This window comes from Cryptomeria japonica, chromosome 4, assembly GCF_030272615.1.
Source record: "Cryptomeria japonica chromosome 4, Sugi_1.0, whole genome shotgun sequence".
NCBI classification, from domain to species: Eukaryota; Viridiplantae; Streptophyta; class Pinopsida; order Cupressales; family Cupressaceae; genus Cryptomeria; species Cryptomeria japonica.
The window spans coordinates 344,061,681-344,082,778 of NC_081408.1; the positions used below are offsets into that span (position 1 = coordinate 344,061,681).

The window sequence follows — 21,098 nt, forward strand, 5'->3', positions numbered from 1 at the left end:
AAAAATTTAATTAAGTTACTGAATGGACAAAAGGTATGAAATGATAAGTTGTGACTCTCCCAAATATGAGGTATAAAAGGGAGAAGAGAGCCTCATTTGAGAGAGTATAATTTGGGGAATCAGAAATGCAGAACTGATTGTGAAAGGTTGTGTCCCTTTCAAAGGGCAGAAATAATGAAGAGTTGCACTCTTTCAAAGACTGCTAATGGTGAAAGAGTGTGTCTCTTGCCAAAGGGCATACATGATGAAGAGGTGTGACCTCTCCCTCACATTGAGAGATATAAAGGAAAGGAATCAAAGCATCCAGTAACATCACCATCGATCAGTTCAGATGAGAACTGTTATTAAGTTACAGGCAGTAACATCTTTGTTATTGGTGGTATGCATAGGAATGCGCTTAATATGTATGTTTAATTATAATACGAAACCTTATAATGTTCATACTGTCATATCCCCCCCTCCCAATATTCCGGTTAGAGTTTTGAATATATTCTCGTTTTATTATGAGCAACCAATAATGATTGCAATTAATGGTATCGCTGCCTTAAGGAAGAACAATCAGATCGAAGAATGATTAGTTAAATAAGTGATAGGATCCTTAAAAAAACAACCAATAATGATTGACACGACTAAGCAATAACAATAGAGGAGATTATCAAGGCTGCCAGCAGGGATAGGAAACAGGAGCAAGCAGTGACAGGTACGTATTTGGTACTTTCTAATCTAATATTATAATATGATAAAACAGCATCTTCCATATCATAATCATATTTGTGTATCACTGAATCTGAACTGCTGAATGTAATGTTAATTTAAATTGATGGCTATACTAACATAAAACTGAAGCAATTTAAAGACAATTTCACATAATATCACTGTTTTAACACAATATATATTTACATCTCTGTCAATGAACCCAAGGATGAATGAGGCAATCAAATTCAGTTTGCACAATTTGTTATCATATCGTAAGGGAATAATGGCAGATAATGATTGATACAAATTAATACTAACAGGAAGCATTAATGAAAATATAATGTAATGGGATTTGTGACAACTATGATTATCATAATAGAATTAAATAATGAATATAATTAGAATAACATAAATAGTTCGTTACATATGAGGGACCCTCTCTCAAGTACGCCACTCCATAGTGGATGCCTAACCCCTGCCACATGGAGCCAAGGGGGATGTAGCATCTGCTCTTGGGCTTAAGAGAGGAGGTGGTTGAGATAAGGGGGAATGGCGATAGGACACCTCACTAGGCACGCCACTCTATGATGGATGCTTAACACCTGCCACATGGAGCCAAGAGGGATGTAGCATCTGCTCTTGGGCCTAGGGTGAAGGATCTCTTGGACACCCTATCCAACCAGCCTACCCTAGTGCACTAAGAAATTGGATGATAAAGAATGGCAACTAACCTACAATCTCATTTTATCTAACAAATATAATACTAATGGTAATTAATACATTAAAAAAATTATATCACTCAATCTAATTCATTAGCATATGTTTCAGTTTATAAGTATTACTTCATATATGTTCTCTAATTTTGTGTTGCAGGAAAACAGAATACAAAGGTACTCCCATAAAGTTAATTACCTATTTTAGATTCGGGCAAAATTAGGTTAATTTAAAGTATAACTAATTAGGGGACATTACATAACAATTTGTGGAAAAAAGATGTAGGCTACAAAGCATGGCCCAAATGCCAATTCAAGTTTTTCCCTCCTCAATTTTCTCCCAAAGCTTGATAAGTAAAAAATAAAATTTCCAACATCTTGAGAAGGTTTAGATAACATCTTTGAACAAACCCAATAGATGAACATCTAGCATTTATAAATACAGTAACCTGAATAGTACTCAAGGCACATTAATCAAATGAAATATTAACACCAAAAGTATAATAATTGATGAGAGGTGAAAACTATGAAATATGCATGCTTCTTACTTTTAATGACGGATATTTGTGAAGCAACTGAGATTGCCTTCGAAGAGAAGCACTGCCAATTATGCTTCCAGCTGGGAGCTCTGCTAGAGAACTTGCAGTAAGGCATATAAATGCATCTCGAACATCTTCACGAGGAAGATTGCAAGGTAAAATTATTTCACTGGGCAAATATGTGGGCACATCCTTCATCGAGTGTACAGCAATATCTATCTTACCCTCTATGAGTTCATTATCTATTTCTTTGGTGAATAACCCCTTGCCACCAATATCTGCAAGTGGCTGATCTAACACCATGTCCCCTTTTGTCTTAATAATTCTAATCTCCACTGCACCCTCTTCTGCAAGTTCAGAATGTGCTGCTTTTAGCTTGTCCCGTGTCTCATAGGCCTGTGCAAGTGCCAGAGGACTGTCCTACATAAACAGCAATAAAGTCTATCAATCCATGAATGGGACAATTGTCATCTCTAACTTTTCTCAGGACTGATCAATCAAGGCAGAAAGATATATTAAGTGTTTATACACAGAGAATCAGATGTTGTTTTCCCCAAATCTTTTTAAAAAAATTCTTAGTCATCTCAATAAATCTTGCACTTGTCAACTGACATTTTTGTGCCCAGACATAAGACAGCATCTCACTAAACAAATTGAGTAATAATCTTATCCAATAAAATTAGCAAAAGACTGTAAAACATCAAATTTTAGAGGTATATAATCCAAGAAAGTGTATATCAATCAACCACATAAACAAAAGCAATCATGCCAGGCTGAGCTTTCCAAACCTTCCTTAATTATAGAGCCCCAACTTTCTTACCATTGGAAGCATTACTAACAGCATAAAAAACTGCACCGTGTTCTAATTCCACAATTGCATTCACGGATACTGGCAACTCATGTCATCAAACAAACTTACATTGATCAGCATAGCTTCATTGTCTGTATTTATTTGGCATTTGCCAAATATAAACATGATAGCATAAGATAAAATAAATGGTATGGTACTCATAACTTCAGCATCTGCAAACATTACCTCATACAAACCTTTGTTCTTTGCAAGTGCAAAATAAAAGGGTTTGGTGGTTCTGTCATTTATTAGTTAAACAAATTAAACTACAAAAAATTAGAATCGCATAGAGGACAGGTCTGAAGAGAATAAGAATGGGCATACCACATGTGAAATTTCACAAAATAAGATCTTTTATGGCAAGCTAGCCCATCTAAAGCTATCAAAAACTAAGTCCCTCTAGAATAACATATAAATTTAAGAACAACATTTATATTTTCTTTAGAAATTATAAATATATAATAACAAGTTATCCAGCTTTGTATATTGTCAAAAAGGAAAAGGACCAGAAAAAGAGATTGCCAGCATTAATCAGATCAAGACATTCACAAAGGAGGCTTAAAGATAGAAGGTTAGGGACAAAAGAAATTTGTAGGATTTATGAACCAACATAAGCAATTCCTCAGAATAAGCCATCCAAGAACATGTCTCTAGTGATAGAAGGTTGAGGCCAAAAGTAATTTGTGGGATTTGTGAGCCAACATAGGCAATTCCTCAAAACAAGACATCCACAAAGGTAGCTTTAATAATACAAGGTTCAGCCCATAAGTAATTTATAGGATTTCTGAATTAACATCAACAAATCCTAATAGATATTAAATGCATCTCCCAGTTCTTTATCTCTATCAATAAATCAAGCTTTTGCACATTGAACACATGCAGACCTTACAACATAACGTCAAAGTTATGGGTTTGGGTTTGGGTTTGGGTTCAGGGGTTCAGGTAAGTAGGTACAACAATAAGAAAATGGAGTTGGCATATTTTGGGTATATCCATACAAAAAAAAATATAAAAATCATAAATATATACATATTTTACCTTAAAAACAGGCATTACATTAAGATAACCATACAACATGAATATTACAAGAAAAAATGGGGACACATCTCCACCGTTTTCTGGGCCATCCCCATTTCTAGAATGTTCCAGGGATGTGAAGATGCCTAGGGGACGTCCTGGAAAATTAAAGGGGATGGTCAGCTAACCCCATTAAAAAAGTGATGTTTTTAAAAAACACATACATTAAACTATTTATCCTACCATGCCATATAATTCAAAACCACATACAAGCTTTGATATTATAAAAATCTATTCAGAACAGACCATAAGGGATACTGACAACATATTTAGTTGAGTTTATATTACTAGGAACAATCCACTACCAGATTGGATAATTGTCTATATTCTGAAATTTAGTCTATAAATTCACAATTTGAAAAGTCTATTCTCGGCCACTTGTAGATATTAGTATTGTAATTTCCTAAGTCAAAGGAGTATATTAATTTTTGCTAGAAACTAAATATTTCATTAGAAAACTGAAATTGAGACATTGTGAGGCTATTAACCTGAAACTTGAACTGTCTAATCAGAAAAAATCTTAATCTATTTTCCAAATCACTATGCACCAATATTTGTAGGAGATGAAATGCAGTTCCCCGTGTCTGCATCTTCCTTACACACAAAGCCATTCTAACCATTCTACCTTTTCCTTGAATTATCAGTTCCTAGAATTACAAAGAATTTCAATTACATATCTAAAGCAAGCTTGCATAATAATGTGATGGAAATGTAATGTTACTTTTGTTCAAGTATAAAAATTGGATAGATTTAATATATCAGAGTTAATTGTGTATGGTAGTGGAATAGTTACTGTTAATAACTAAGTTTAAATATTATGAATTATATTTATAATTTAGATACAAATGCACAAAAATACTTATTTTTTAATGTTTACTAACTTAAGAAAATTAAGATCACCGACATTGATATATATAAATTGGCATCCAATGACAAGAATATTATTAAAAAGGAACAAATAACATCTTCAGAGAATTTAATTAAATCAACTCCATCTCATTTATTTATAATTGTATATATCTTTGAATAATAATAAGTTTAGTACTTTACTTATTCACAATGCTTGGAAAGATCACTCTCACACTAGGAAGATTTCAATGGTATTGGCTCTCGCTATGGCACACTTTGGAGGACCCATGTAAAAACACAGTATGTTCCTACTCGCACAAAAGCCTTGGCTAGGGAAATCCCGAGTGCACTCTATACCCCGAGTCGGACAATCCCATGTGCCCCTTCTCCGATACCCATGGCCACCAAACCACCACCTTCTTCCTTGAGTGATCTCCATATCCCCTTTCCAAGGCTCTATATATAGCAATGGAATGTACCACATAGTAGAACACATATAGAAAATGAAGTTTACATAAAGTGCATGAGTACAAACGGAAGATTTCACAAGGCATGAACACTTACAAAAGGGAAGAACAATCCATAAAGCAAGCACAAGTATGATCAGAAGATTCTATAAACCATGCATGAATACAAGTGGAATAACAAGGCATGCACACATTCAAGAGAGATTCTATAAAGAGAGTGGCTCCAAAACTGATTAGAAGGACCAAAAAAGAGCCACAATAACAAGAAGAAAATCACATACCTGATAAAGGGTTTGGCATACTTTAATATACATCCCAAATTTATTTTATGAAAATAACTTCCAAATGAAAGTAAAATGCAATACAATGTCCTTTCCACTTTTTGATCACCCACATCCCAAGATAGGCAAGGTGAGAGCATACAGTATTCAGAACTATACAATTAACTAGAAGGCTACAAGTGAAAAGGAAATTCACTAGGTGGTAAACTGACCAATCTCGCTCATTCAGTGGAGTGCTTATGCAATACTGAAAGAAAGAACACTACACACTTATTCAGCGGAGTGCAATACAAATCATCCACTTATTCAGTGAGAAACAAAGGGCACTTCCACTTATTCAGTGGAAAAGAAAAATACAAATGTAACCACTTGTCTAGTGGGGTAAGGAGACACATCAATGAGCACTGATCAAACCCACTAACAGTACTACCATCCAGTGTTTATAATATAAAAATGCATAGAAACGACAAATATTTGGCAGCATAATCATACAAAGTATTACAAGGTTAGTTCATATGCACTATAACACCACATAAGAGGAATAACTGCTGATAATAAGAAAACTTCTGTAACACCTCAATATAGAGCCAAATATCATGAACAACCCAACTCAACTATGAAAGGACAATGAGATGCCTTGAAAAATGATGAAGAAAGCTGGTGCAGGTCTGATATCACCTTGTAAAACACTGCAACAGGTCTGGACAGCAAGGAAATCACCCCAAAGACACTAACAACTCATACCCAACACACCATCAATCGGTTATAAGCTGATTTGTCGCCTCAAAGCACATCCAAACTCCACAACACATTAGAAGAAGATTATATCAGTCTGATAACAAATTTTAGCATGTGCAGGTCTGATATGTCGCTGGTACAGCAGGTACAGCACCAAATTGTCTTCAGAATCTCATCCCACATTCATTTCTCAACCCTAGAAATGTTTGGAAACTTGAAACAAAGGTAGGGAGACCCCAAACCAAGAGAAATATGCCACAAAAGCTAGGTACTCCAACTGATAATTCCCAAGCCCTTCTTAGCATGGTACGCACCAGCAAGTACCAAACATACAGCCTACCTATTTTGTTACAGCTCCGCCCAAAGTGCGTGGCCTGCATGTAAGAAGAAAGCAAGCCCCCAAACAAGAAGTAGATGAAATCAAAAACTCAAATGATACCCCACAAAGGCAACCAGTAGGAGTTGGCACAACCTGTACTAGAAATAGTAAGGCCCAACAGCAATTAACTCCTTCGATTGCCCTTAAAACACCTAAAATCTTTGACTAAAATTCTTCATAACAGCAACAATCTATTAAAGATTCAAAACACATCAAAAATGTTCATATCTGCAACCCAAAAACTGAAGCTTCACTTTGCAGCACAATGGTGATTCCCAGATGAACACACTAACTAGATAAGGAATTTTCATCCCCAAAACTAGTAATCTCGATAGGGCTTTTATCCTCAAAAGATTTTGGAAGAAATCAGGTTCTCTTCACAGCAAAGGAAAATATCATCTCATGGCTAACCTTGCAAATGAGCTCACAAGATCACTTTATAACCTTTCTAGAGGGAAAAAAACAATAATTTAAAAATAATATTTCCTTTTTCCTCCACAAAGATCTTTTTGAAAAATTGCAATAATTTATCATGTGCAAAAAGGCCCCTTTCCCCAAGAGTCCAACTTGAAGCACACTTAATACACCATTTAACGAATTATTACACAAAGTTCTCAATTAACATTTTCAACATTAGACAACTTAAGTGAATAATTAATTTAATTTACCCAAGTTGCAAACACTAAAATGACACAAAAGTCAAATTTTGATCATACCAAAATGATACTGAAGACTTGGGATGATGATCAGAGGCAATTTGGTGACTTACTAAAATTAGAAAACTCCTCCAAGAAGTTTGCAGAGCTCCCAAAAAGCTGAAAGTCAACTCCAAAAGCATCAAGTGATTCCTCACTGTTGTGACCTAATCACACATCACCCCATTCCAAATGGGGACCCCCTACATTTTTATCCGCTTGGTCTTTTGGTTGTGGTCTTTTGGATGGTTTGGCAACAATTTCTTCGATCTTCTCGAGCCTGCAAATGTTTTGAAGAAATTTGGCTAAGTTTGGAAATTTGTATTGTCTATTTTGGGGTTTTTATCCTTCGAACTTAGAAATGAGGTTGATAGCCTAGGGTTTTGAGAAATTTGAGCCTAAGTTGCAGGGTTCAGCCCCCTAGGCCCTGGTCTTGGTCTGGGTCCTCGTCTGGTCCGACTGTGAGTCCGGGCAGGGTCCATGATTGGGGGCCTGGTCCGGACCAGGTCGCACCCAGGCAGACCCAGTTTGAACCCGAGTGGACCTAGGTCGAACCCGGGCGTCTGGCGGCCCAAAAAAACTTTTTGTTTGCAAAATTTAATATTTTATTCAAATCCAACACTTCAAAATTAAAATAAAACCCTAAAAGTGAGTTTTAAAACATAAAATTGGCTCATTTCTCCTCATTTGTGTTGCAAACAATAGTTTTTTGCTAGCAGGTTCAAGAAAGGGTGAAGAAAATTTGGCTTCCAAAATCAAATAGGAGTTGTAGACTGGTTTTTGAATCTTCAACAAGTGTTGCAGCATCATTTCCACACATTTGCAAGCTCCCATTGGCTGAAAGAGGTAGGTATTTGAACATTTTTTTCAACTATTTTTGTTGCACAAATTGTCAAACATGAAACATTGTTTGTTTTTCATTATTTTGTTTTTGTTTTTGAATGTGTTCATACTATTTCTTGCCATAGGAACTAGAATGGTATCTACCTCTTCGTCCATAAGCACAAATGAACAATCAAAACAAACAAATGATCCAAATTCTCCCCTATGGAAGTATGTTGACATTATAAAACCGCTTCCAAGAGGAGGGGGATTTTGTTGCAGATGCCAAGGATGTGATAAAGAACGTAATAGCTCATATTATTGGGTGGTAGGCCATTTGTGTGGAATACCAGGAAGAGGCATCAAAAAATGCCTTGGAAAAGATGGTACACCTATACCAGATGAGACGGTGTTGAAATATATTAGGGAGCATGAGGCAGCAGAAGAGAGAAGCTCGTAGATTGAATCAAATCACTCCAAAAAAAACGAAGAGAATGCAACTCCCATCTAATCCCAATGTTGTAGTAGAAAACCACCCCTTCTTTTCCACAGTTGAGCCTCAAAGTGAAGCATGTTGCCGGGAATAATCATTATGTTATGTTGGTATATTATGTTTATGTTGTCGTCGGTAATAATGAGTTACGACGATCAGTTAGTTAGCCGACGGGTAGGTAGTTGGAGTCGCGACAGTTGTGTCGTACCCCTTCGGGTATTATATATTGTGTACCTTTTCTTCGAAGTATGATCATGTTAGTCGTGTTAGATGTAATGTTATAAGTACTTATTGTACATGGACTGTGGAATTAATACAGAGGCTGGTTATTTAATATATTTCCATTATGTTCTGTGCATTTACGTTCTGCATTTAACCGTTTACCCGAGAGGGCAAACATTTGGTGCCGGTGCCTAGACAAACTCGGGAACGGAAGACACGGATGGCGCACGGACACAACGGGCCTACCCATCGGTGAGATTGACCCAGAGGCCGACGACGCGCAAAGGGAACAATCGTCATGGGACGCAGAGCGTGATGGCAAGAGGCGAAGGGGAAATTGAACCTTGTAATAATCCCGACACACTGCTGATATAAATTGTGGCCGAAAGGCAAAATAAAAAATAAAAATAATGAAAGTTTTTTTGTGTACATGGCGTGTGTTTGCTGTGTATGGAAGTGACTTATGCCCAATAGACTAAATAAGGACAAAAATAAAAAGATACAGAGTGACGAATGGGAAGTGGCACAAACCGCGTTGAATCTCAGACAGCAGGTAGAACGAAGGCGTAGGCTAAGGCAGCTTGCCGAGGGACGACTGGCCGAGGGGTTGCCCGAAGGGAACCCAGGAGGTGTCACGGAGGTTGTGGAGGTAGAGATAGACGGAGAGAACTACACTGTCTACACTGTTGTAGGGCTGCCAGAAGGAGTCACGGAGGGTGCCGAAGGAGAACTCTACAATTCGCCAAAATACCACCGTAGGGTAAGAAGCCGCGAAGAGTTGGTGGAACAAACAAGGCGAAGTCTAAACCTGATCGACGCTACCAAAGACTTGCTAAAGAATTTGTCCATTTCAGAGGACAACCAGAGGGAGACAACCAACCGGAGGGAGACACCGGAAGGTGACGGTACGACCGAAGGTGCCGAGGGAGCACAAGGGTACCGTACGGGAGGCAATTTGTTTGGTTCGGTGTCAGCAACTTTTTCCGGAGGACCCACAAGTGGAGGTTCAGTTGCAGGAGGCGGAGGATCGCCAGGTACAAGCACACAAGGAATTAGAGGAGCGAGACCCAGCAGTGGGATGGCAAGTAAACAAAAATTGCCAAAGTTCACAGGGGAGGGCAAGGAAGACCCCTTACGGCACTGCCGTACATGTGAAACCATTTGGTCTGCCAACGGAGTAACAGACCAGGATGACTGGGTACAGCAGTTCCCAGCCACGTTACGAGGAGTTGCCATAGATTGGTACTCCGATGTGGACAAGCAAAAAGTAGCCACGTGGGCCAATCTACAGAAGGAATTCACGGGGGAGTTTCGGTTGCTCCGTGATGACAATGAAATTGTAACGGAGATATACAGTACCAAACAAGGTACCAGGGAGACAGTACGGGCATACAGTCGGAGGCTGAAAGAACTCTTGGGTAAAATGGAAAGCCAACCCGCAGATGGATTGAAGAAACGATGGTTCGTGGAAGGGCTGAAATCCTCCCTACGGAGGAAGATGAAAATTGTAACCCCGACGTCATATGACGATGCTTATAATAGGGCGATGGACCGGGAGAGTGAACACAAAACATCAAAGAAGAAGAAAAGTAATAAATCCTCATCCGAGGACGATGACTCTTCACAGGAAAGCAGTAGCGACAACGAGGCTGGCAAACGAGTGCAAGCGCTCCAGAAAGACATGGAGCGAATGAGAAAGGAATTCAAAATAATGAGAAGCACTGGTCGGAACGAAGGGGACATATGGTGCACTGAGTGCAAAGAGGAAGGACACACAAAGGGTACTTGCCAAAAGAAGGCATTCTGCGAGATTTGCCAAATGATGGGACACTCCACCAAGGAGTGCCCATACAACATGAAAACCCGAAGTACGCAAATGAACCAGGTGCTGTTCACGGAGCAGGCCACAACATCCACACCAGCGGGTACCAGCCAACATATTAACACAACGACATCATCTGGAGGATACCGGGACAACAGACGCGGGGGCGGAAGGAATAGCAACAATACCAATAACGGAAGCCGTATCCAGTATGACGCCAAGGGCCGGCCAATTATCCAATGTAGGGCCTGTAATCAGTGGGGGCACTTCGCCCGTGATTGCACGAAGGAAGCCACCCCTCAACACCTCTGCCGTTGGTGTGGGCCAGGCGACCATGAGGACGCAAATTGCCCACAGGCAGGGGTTAATCTCCTCAACATTGAGAAGGCTGAGAAGACTGGTGAGAAAGAAGTACTGGCGATCACCCGCGCTCAGACGAAAAAAGCCACTTATCCCGACCCCCGTACGGAGAAGGAGAGATTACAGGAGGCAAAGGCCAATATTGAACGTGAGATGACGACCGAACGACAGGACAACGAGGTGGCGAGTACATCATCCCGTACGGAAGCGGAAAATAACATCATTGGGCAAATCTTGCAGATAGAGGTGCCGATAAAGGTAAAAGACCTTCTAGACTCTATGCCACAATTGAGGACTGCCATCCTCACCAATGTGCAAAGCACCGCAGTGTCGAGTGCACCACAGGTAGGGGTTCCCGCCACCACATTATCGAGTGCACCACAGGTAGGGGTTCCCGCCACCGCATCGTCGAGTGCACCACAGGTACGGGTTCCCGCCACCGCATCGTCGAGTGCACCACAGGTACGGGTTCCCGCCACCACTTCGAAGAGTACACCACAGGTGGAGGTTTCCGTCAGCCCTTCGACTGACCCGATGTTACTAGCCTTGAGCAGTGGTAGACACCCAGCTGTGGTAGAAATGGGTATCCGTGGGACCATTCTGAAGGACACCATTGTGGACGGGGGATCTGGGGTGAATGTACTACCAGAAGAAACATGGAAGCGGCTGGGGAAGCCCACCCTATGGCCACCCACATTCAACCTGGTGGGAGCGGACCAACACGGCATTAAGCCACTCGGCCTATTGATGGCCCAGCAAGTGACGATTGGTACGCAACCATTCATGTTAGATTTCGTGGTTATTCCCTCGAAGAAGAAAGGCTATGACGCCATCCTGGGGAGAGCGTGGTTGATCAACGCGAGGGTAAACCACAACTGGAAGAAAAATACACTTTCCATGGAGAAGGGAGGGTGGAAATATACCATTGACCTACACACCCAAGATGTTGGCGAAGAGCTCGCCTCTTCCGACTCGGACTCAGAGGACTCTAATAGAGGGGAAGGGGGTCCCGATGAAAGCAAGGGCAAGAACGCGATGGAGTCGAACAGTGAAGGGGTGCTCGAATTGGAGGGATGTTCTGAAGATGAGGTATGCTCATTTAATGGGCTCTTCCATTGGCAAATGGAGGATTATGAAATGTTTCAAAGCTACAGGCTCGAAGTAGAGGAACCAGAGCAACCAACAGAGGAGTACCTGCCAGAATACAGAGAATATTGGAAGGGAGATGCCCCAAACCCTGGCGACGTAAATAATCCGAAGAGTGTCGGCAACGATTGGAACCCTGTGTGGAAGGCCGCAGCCTTCAAAATATTTATTATCCTTCTTCTTCTTATGTATGGGAAGGAGACCGTGGTCCCTGTAGAAATTGTGGTTCCAGGTCTTCGGATGGCTATTGAAAATAGATTGGCCACCAACGGGCCCAAATTAAAACCCTACCACGCGAAGCGCGCAGGGAACCTGAGAGGCCAGACGGACACCCGAGAGCCCGGACAGACACCCGAGAGGATGGAAGGGGACTTGAGAGGCCAGGCAGGCGACTCAAGAGGCACAGGACCACAGCAGGCGACTCTCGAGCGAGGAAAACCGAGAAGGATGAAGGGCAATCCCAGAGACAAGGGACCCGAGCAGACGACTCTCTAAGACAACTAAATTAGGAGATGAGAAATAAAAAAAATTAAAATTAAAAAAAAGTACGGTCGTATGACAGGCGACCGTACGGTCAAAAATTATATTAAGAAGAAAGGAAAAAAAAAAGGAATGGACCACCGTGCGGTGGGCCACCCGGCGGTGGCAACACCGACGGCAACCACCGTGCAGTGGTAACACCGACGGCGACCACCGTGCGGTGGTCAACCGCACAGCCGCTCCGTCGTCATGGTCCGCTGTACGGTGGAGGGGTGTAGGCCGCACGGGAAGGTGGTCGCACGATTGGGAAGGTGGCCGCACGATCGGAGGTGCCAATGTTGTTGTTGACCGTACAGAGAAGTTGTATGGCCGGGGTGCCATCGGGGACATTATAGTGCCAAAAAAAAAAAAAAAACCGACGACGACCAGATTTAAAATGATTCGCTGGAGTTTGAAGCCAAGACACTGGAAATTCAGAGTGGAAAAGAAGGGTTTTTGGCATCTTAAAATATCACTGAAATGCTATGCGCCATGGACTTTCGTATGGTTCTGAGGGTTGTAATTTGGTGTTGGCGGCACCCCAGGGAGCACATCTGGGGCGCTGCCCCAGGACCCCGCGAGGGGCGCTGCCCCTCAACCCCGCGGGGGCGCTGCCCCAGACCCCGCGAGGGGCGCTTCCCCTCAACCCCGCGGGGGCGCTGCCCCAGACCCCGCGAGGGGCGCTGCCCCAGACCCCGCGAGGGGCGCTGCCCCAGACCCCGCGAGGGGCGCTGCCCCTAGACCCCCAGTTTATTTTGAGCTACAGAAGACCACGGGAAGTGTTGTGGTTGTCCGTATTGTGAGAAAGAAGCCTGCAGCTAAGCATTGGCGGGGACGCCATAAGCTGTAGAGGGAGACGGATTTGGAGGTTGGGAACAAACAGAGTTTGAGGTGTCTCCTAGCCTTTGTGCCAGCGGGTTGTGGCCACCTCCAGGCAGGTTAGGTACGCTTTGAGGAACTCAGAGTATGTCTCGGCTGGACGTGAGGTTGCCTTGGTGGATGCACAGAGGGCTCGGGAGGAACTGACCACCAGGTTGGAGGCAATAGTCGCGTGAGACTTAGTTCAGCGTACCCAGGAGTTGGATGCCGGGAGCGCAGCATGGGTGGCTATCGAGGACAAATTGGCTAGGGAGACAGTATCATTTGAGTAGCAGTTGGTGGAAGCTGAGACTGAAAAACGTGTTTTGCAGACAAGTTTGGTTTAGGCACAGGAGGACTTTGATGTCAAAGGAAGCAATATTGGTGAAATCCGCACTTGAGCATCGGATGGTAGCAGAAAAGGGTTTTTAGGCGAGGACGCAGCAAGTGTATAAGATCCGGGCCTGACTGGTGTCAGTAGTTCCTGCCGTTCATCTCTATTTTGTATTAAGTCGTTGGAGTCGACTTCTTTTCTTGGGGGGGATGATGTTGCCGGGAATAATCATTATTTTATGTTGGCATATTATGTTTATGTTGTCGTCGGTAATAATGAGTTACGACGGTCAGTTAGTTAGCCGACGGATAGGTAGTTGGAGTCGCGACGGTTGTGTCGTACCCCTTCGGATATTATATATTGTGTACCTTTTCTTCGAAGGATGATCATGTTAGTCGTGTCAGATGTAATGTTATAAGCACTTATTGTACATGGACTGTGGAATTAATACAGAGGCTGGTTATTTAATATATTTCCATTATGTTCTGTGCATTTACTTTCTACATTTAACCGTTTACCCGAGAGGGCAAACAAAGCACCCATTACACACAAAAGAACAAAGGGGCCTTTAGAAACCACATTTCAAAATGAGAGTCGAGACATAGCCAACCAAGAAGTAGCAAGGTGCATATATGCAAATGGGTTGGCTTTCAATGTTGTTCGCTCCCCATATTGGAAGAAAATGTTGAGAAGTGTTAATGAAGCTCCAAGAGGGTATAAGGGCCCAGGTTATGAGAAGGTATGTCGAACCTTATTGGAAAGAGAGGTGAAGGGGATTGAAGATGCATTGAAGCCCATAAGGGATTCATAGGACGATTTTTAGAATTGTTTCAGATGGGTGGAAAGATTCTAAAAATCGTCCCTCGATCAATGTCATAGTAGTGTCCCCTAAAGGGGCAATGTTTTTTAAAGTTGTGGATTGTGAAGACCAAGTAAAAGATGGCCAATTTATTGCTGATATTCTCATCTCCGCCATTGAGACAATGGGACCCCGCAATGTTGTCCAAGTCATAACGGACAACGCAAAAAAATGTAGAGCTACTGGTTTGTTGGTTGAGGAACGCTATCATCAAATCTTTTGGACACCTTGTGCGGTCCATTCACTCAATCTTATGCTACAAAAGATTGGGAATAAAGTTGATTGGATCAAAAAAGTGTGTATGCAGAGGTTGAGGACATCCAAATGTTCATCACAAACCACCACATGTCTCAAGGGATTTTTATATCCTTTTCAAATTTGGAGCTATTGAAGGTAAGTGAAATAGTAATTTGATTTTACATTTTCTGATTTTTTAAATTTCCAATGTTCATAATTTCATTGTGTATTCTCCTTTAAAGTTTGGCTTTATTTTTTAATCATTTTGGCATTAACTTGTGTTATAGGTTGTTGAGACCCGTTTTGCATCAAACACAATCGTCTTGAGACGTCTTGTGAAAGTTAAAGTGGCACTTTGCAATATGGTGATCAGCCCAAATTGGACTATATGGAAGCAGAGCAGCAGTGAGAGGGCAGCAAGAATTAGGGTCAGGATATTGGATGAATCATGGTGGGATCTTGTGACATATCTCCTTAGTTTCACTGAGCCCATTATGAGCATAATTCGCTATACCAACATGGATAGGCCTTGCATTGGTGAGACTTATGATGGCATTGACTCAATGCTTGAAAAAATGAAGTGCATTATAAATGCAAGAGAGAGAGACCCCAAGGAGAAATTCTTCAAACAAGTGGAAGCAATTGTTGTAGAAAGGTGGAATAAGATGACCACTCCTTTGCTGCTTCTTGCCTATGCCTTGACACCAAAGTACTATAGCAATCAATTTCTTGATCAACCAAGAAGGCTTGCACCATGGAGAAATCTAGAAGTGTTTGATGGGTACAAGGCAGCATTCCTTAGACACTATCTTGATGACGATTTGCGAGATATTATCACAAATGATTTCATAGAATTTGCAAATGGAAATGATCTAAGTGTTGATGCTCTTCGTCATAGATTCAAGAAGGATGCTCATAGTTGGTGGTACTTCCATGGCATATGCTTCCAAAACCTACAAACTCTCACTGTCAAAGTTTTATCACAAATAAGTTTAACTTTAATTAATTAAAATTTATCACAAGTTTTATTTATATTTTACTTTGTCTTCATAGGTTGCTAGTAATTTTTAATTTTATAAATTTATAACTTTAATTGTTTACTTTGTCTTCATAGGTTGCTAGTTCATCTGCATCAAAAAGAATTTGGAGCACATACTCTTTCATCCACTCAGTAAAGCGCAATAGATTGCAATCAAAAAGAGCAAGTATATGTGCATTCCAAACTACGTCTTCTTTCACACAAGCAACATGACTACAACCAAGGGGAAACGAAGATGTGGGATATAGAGCCAAAGCATACTAATTTGGATGCTTCCGCTTGTCAACTTGTTGCATTTGATGACTCAGATAGTAAGCAAACTTATAGTGTAAGTGCAAGTGGCATTGGCATTGGTTCATCTAATGTCAATGTCAATGTCAATGATGAGAAGGATGAGGATGAGGATGATGATGATGGATTAGAGAATCCATTTGATGATTAAACTTTAAATTGTTGAAAGTTGAAAAATGATACTTGAATATTTTGTCATTCTGATATTAAACTTAATGTATATGATGCTATGATGGTATGATCATGATGCTATGATTACATGTTTATGTTGGTTTTGTTGTTTATATGATGCTATGTGACATGCTAATCTTAATTCATGCTTATAAGGCTACATAAATATATATATATATATATATATATATATATAGTACTAACAAACCCAAACGAACCCAAACCCCATTTCAAACTTTTGTCGTACCGGCATACCGGTTATTCGAACCCGAACCGGCAACTTAGATCTAAGCAAAGCATTGAAAGAAGGACCCTTCGAGGAAGCTAGCTACCAGTGAAATTTGAGCGGATTCTGAGGACTTACTATTTTTAGTAAGTTTCACTGTGACTCGGATTGGCCTAATTTTGCGTTTAAACAAACTTACTATTTTTAGCAGTGTCTATTTTTAGTAAGTCTATTTTTGGAAAGTCTATCTCTGGCAACTGGCAAGGCACTGACAACAGAACATTCCTGAATATCCAGTTCTAGATCCGGAAAAGTTGAAGAGCAGGCAAATGATCAAAATTTTGGCCAAGTATGGAAATCCTTCTCGAAATGACAAAGCATGGAAAAAATTTATTCTTGGGCGCATTTCCCAAGGACAAGAGGATTCTTCAAAATGTCAAAAAATTCTTCCTTCAAGCACAAATTGCGCCCAGACTCATACCCAGGCGGCATTTCACTAGGAGAGGAGGATCCTCCAAAATCCTCCACCCCTCTAGAGCGCCCAAACCCCTACCTTGGGCACAAATCCCAAGGCAAGGAGGATTTTGTCTTGAGGAGAAAATTCCTCTCTAACCCCAAAATGCACCCAAGCAAGCTCCTAGGCCACAAATTCCAAGAGCGGGAGGATTATTCCTCCCAAAGGAAATTCCTCCATCAGGGCTTAAATGCGCCCATATAAGCAGAATTCCTAGAAAACAATAAAAAATTGGCTAAGTGTTGGAAATCCTTCTCCTCCAAACTCTAGACGGGACAGAATTCTTGGAAAACAGAAAAATGGTTAAGTGTCAAAAAATTCCTCCTTCAGGATAGAACATGCCCAAGCATTCACAAAACATGAAATGGCAAAATTTCACAAGGAAAGTAATTTTCTCCTCCTAGATTGATATGTGCTCAAGAATTCCTCGGGAATGGAAAAAATCATGAAATTTTTCTAAGGAAAGGAAATCCTTCAAAATATCCCTTATGCGCCTAGGATGGAAAGAATGTTGTAAAAGACAAGTTAACAACATGCAAAATGGAATATTCCGCATTAATGAAGCATAACTCAAGGTATTATGGAAGTTCCTATTTTTGAAGTCTAGTATGATGAGCGGGGTCCACCGGAATGACAAGTTATCTCTTTCTCATTAAGGAAACTTGAAGCATGATTGGAATGAATTAATGCAACTACTAAAATTATCTCATTGCCAACTTAGCAACTTGGTGGACGATTCCTATTTAAACAAGGTTTTAGACTTCATTCTTCACATCACAATTTGGAGAAATTGAAGCAAGAGCAAAAGTGAAGAAAAGTTAGGGCGCGATTTTTATCCAAAAGTTCTTATTTTTGAAGGAATGGCAAAATCCAACAAGGTGGCGAACACTTCTCGGTAGGCACAAATCAAAAACGAGCAGAGAGGATTCCTTCCCGAGACAAAGATTATTTCAAAATGGAGAGAAGTTAGTGATACCAACTTGGGAACATTCAAGTTGGGAGAATTTAGAAGGAGAATATTTGGTCAGGATGGACATCCCCCGTTAGCTATCGTCAATAAGATAGTTAGAAGCGGAATTGTACTAGCTTCCGGCTTCCCTCTTGCCATCCAGTGCCTAGAGCTGATCATGGAATGTGCAAAGCATTATGATGCTGAAAGAAGAGCAATTTTGGCACCTGATGGCAGACTCTTGGCAAATCTTACTACTGAATCAATTGGTGAAGCCTTTGGAATACCCGCATTCCAATCCATGATGTACAAGACCAAGGAAAGAGCGACTTTAATTTATGATTCTGGCATAGAAAGATGCGTTGGAACCATCAACAGAAAATGGATGCAAAAGCCGAAGCCTCACATTTCAAAGATGCCCAAGCAACTCACCAGCATGGACTTCAAGCAAGAATATGGTGATCTTGTGCTGATGATGAGCTGAATTATGGGATGTCCACAGGCTTACATCTTCGAGTCTTGGATGTTTTACTTCATTGAGGAAGTAATGAATGCCATTAAAGTGATAGATTGGACGAGAATAATTAGCAACAACCCAGACAAGCAACTGAGAAATTTGAAGCAGTCCCAATCCTTTTACATGAGCTCATATATTGTCTACATGTGGCTAGAATGGGCAAGTCAGTGGATTATCAGGCAAAGGACCCACGAGATGCAGTCTAGGACAGCTGAAAGTCTACGAGTGTTACCCACAATTGCACTTGTATGACCCTCCTCCTTTCAAGAAAGTTAGTGACATATTCACCATGCATATTGCCAAATCTTTACAGGGAGGTGTTCACACAAGATTGTCACGAGAAGCAAGGAAGTTGGTAAAGAAGTATGGGGCCTGGTTCATTTAGTTTCCCAAATTTACTTATATTAGAGTCCAACTGTGCAGCCTTACAGACTCCCAAGATATCCAACAGATAAGATGGTGTTGTTGGAAGTAACCAGACAGTTGACTACCTATGACAAGATTCAGAAGAAGAAGAAGAAGAAGAAGATTGGGCTTGAGTTTCCAATTGCCATAGAAGATTATGATGAAATGTGCTCATCATTGGCAAGAGCAAAGAGGTCAGTGGATGAATTATTATTCTACCACCTCGCACCTCACACCGCAAGGTCGGATTTTGATCTACATGATACGATAAGGATGGTAGTTGGCGTAAGGCACAGGCATAGAATGCAACAAGAGGATTATTGGGCTAACTCCAAGGATGACTATGAAGTCAGAAAAAGGATGTTTTCCAAATTACCTCTTAAGTTGATAAGGATATGTGAAATCATCCAAGTGCCAAACCAGATTGAAGAAGATGTGAATATCGTTCAACCGGATTATAAAAAGGGAAAGGATAAGCTAATTCAAGCGCCTATTTGGTTAGAACCAGAAATTGATGATTTGCCTATTTTAAGCAGGTCAGATATGAAATTCACAAGGCATTGGGTTGAACCGCACATCAATAAGTTGAAGGCAAAGAATGTCCGCTTGACTTGTAATTTGATGGTAGACTTGGAATCCCATGATGAGGCAACTGAAGGGTCATCAAGAGCCCAGGTCGGAGGAGAAGCAATTCTGCAGAAAAGGATAGAACGTGGAAAGGAGTATGGTGTTTCTGGGAATTCACGGGCAAAGAAAAGGAAGGAAGTTCAGAGAGAGGAACCACAACAGAAGAGGCCAAGGTTGGAGGAAACACAGTCACCCGACAGCTCCTCAAGCATGCATGAAGTTGATATGTTCACAAGAGAAGCAGCAAGAAATCAGCCGCAGGGAGAAGACCAGGACATTTTACAAGCGTAGGATATTCTCAATGTCAGTGCCTCCCGAAGGCCTATTTAGCAGAAGAATGAAGGACAAGAACTTCCTCCGGATACAAAACAACAGGTTTAGGGTTATTTCAAGGAAACAACAATGGGAGACTTAGGACCTTTAGAGGAAGTTACACAGATACAAGATCAGCAAGCAGCCGCTCTAGATTGGCTAAAAGAGAATGAGGAAAGAGCCAAAGGAAGAGATGGATCCTACACTAGAGATTGAAGAATTTCTGAACAGGATAAGCAAGCCAGCAAAAAAGAAGGTGGTGAAGAAATTCTCTAAGGTTACAAGAGATGAATCAGAATCTAGGACTTTGCATGTGGTTGTGCCTAGAGTCAACAAGGACAAAAATGAGATTACTCCAAATGAGTATGATGTTACAGCAGTTGACCTGGGGCGTGCCACCAAGGCACAAGTGATAGAAGAATTTGATGAGTCTTCCTTAGCATTGAAGGAGTGGATGAAGAAAGTGGAAGAGAAAAATAGGAAGTTGAAGAGTGAAAACAAATCCTTATGTGAGTATGTACGACGCTTGATGCATCCATTCAGAGAGGAAGATCAAACTTTTGTTCCTCCCTCTTCTCTTCCAAAGGAATCCATAGATGGACTTGAAGAAATAAGGAAAATGGCTCAATGTTCTAAGGAGTGGGTAGAAAACATCTTCACTACAACTTGCAAATTCATTGAGGATTTGGCTCATTTCTATTGGAGGATCCTGGCTATCATCGGTAGATTGGAAAGTGTGGACAATTCGTGGGAGCATACACACATTTATCAAGACTTGACTATTCCACGTCTTGAGGCACTAATGGAGACTCCTAGGTAGGCATTGATAGATGGAGAGGTCATCAAGGAAAATGAGGCATATGATTTCCCTTGATGGTTATATGAAGCAAGCATTGGAAAAGAGTTCTTTGAAAGATCCAATAGGGAGTCAACATTATTGAGGACATCAGTCAAAATGGTTCAAGAGGAAATTCTCAATGTTGTCGAGGCATTGTTTGCAAGAAGATTAATCAATGAGGAGCTGACAATGGACAACCTGAAGGATAAGCACTATGAATTCTTCTTCGTGGAATCCTTCTCGAAGGAACATT

At 41.0% G+C, this 21,098-nt stretch overlaps 1 protein-coding gene across 1 annotated transcript in view; it reads right to left on the reverse strand.

The window, feature by feature from the left end:
* Window positions 1-21,098, reverse strand: part of LOC131063617 (porphobilinogen deaminase, chloroplastic) — a 68,749-nt gene that overhangs the window by 32,298 nt on the left and 15,353 nt on the right. Inside the window, exon 2 of the mRNA XM_057997496.2 lies at window positions 1,958-2,363. Within this exon, the coding sequence (XP_057853479.1) occupies window positions 1,958-2,363 (406 nt within the window). The remainder of the gene's footprint in view (window positions 1-1,957; window positions 2,364-21,098) is intronic.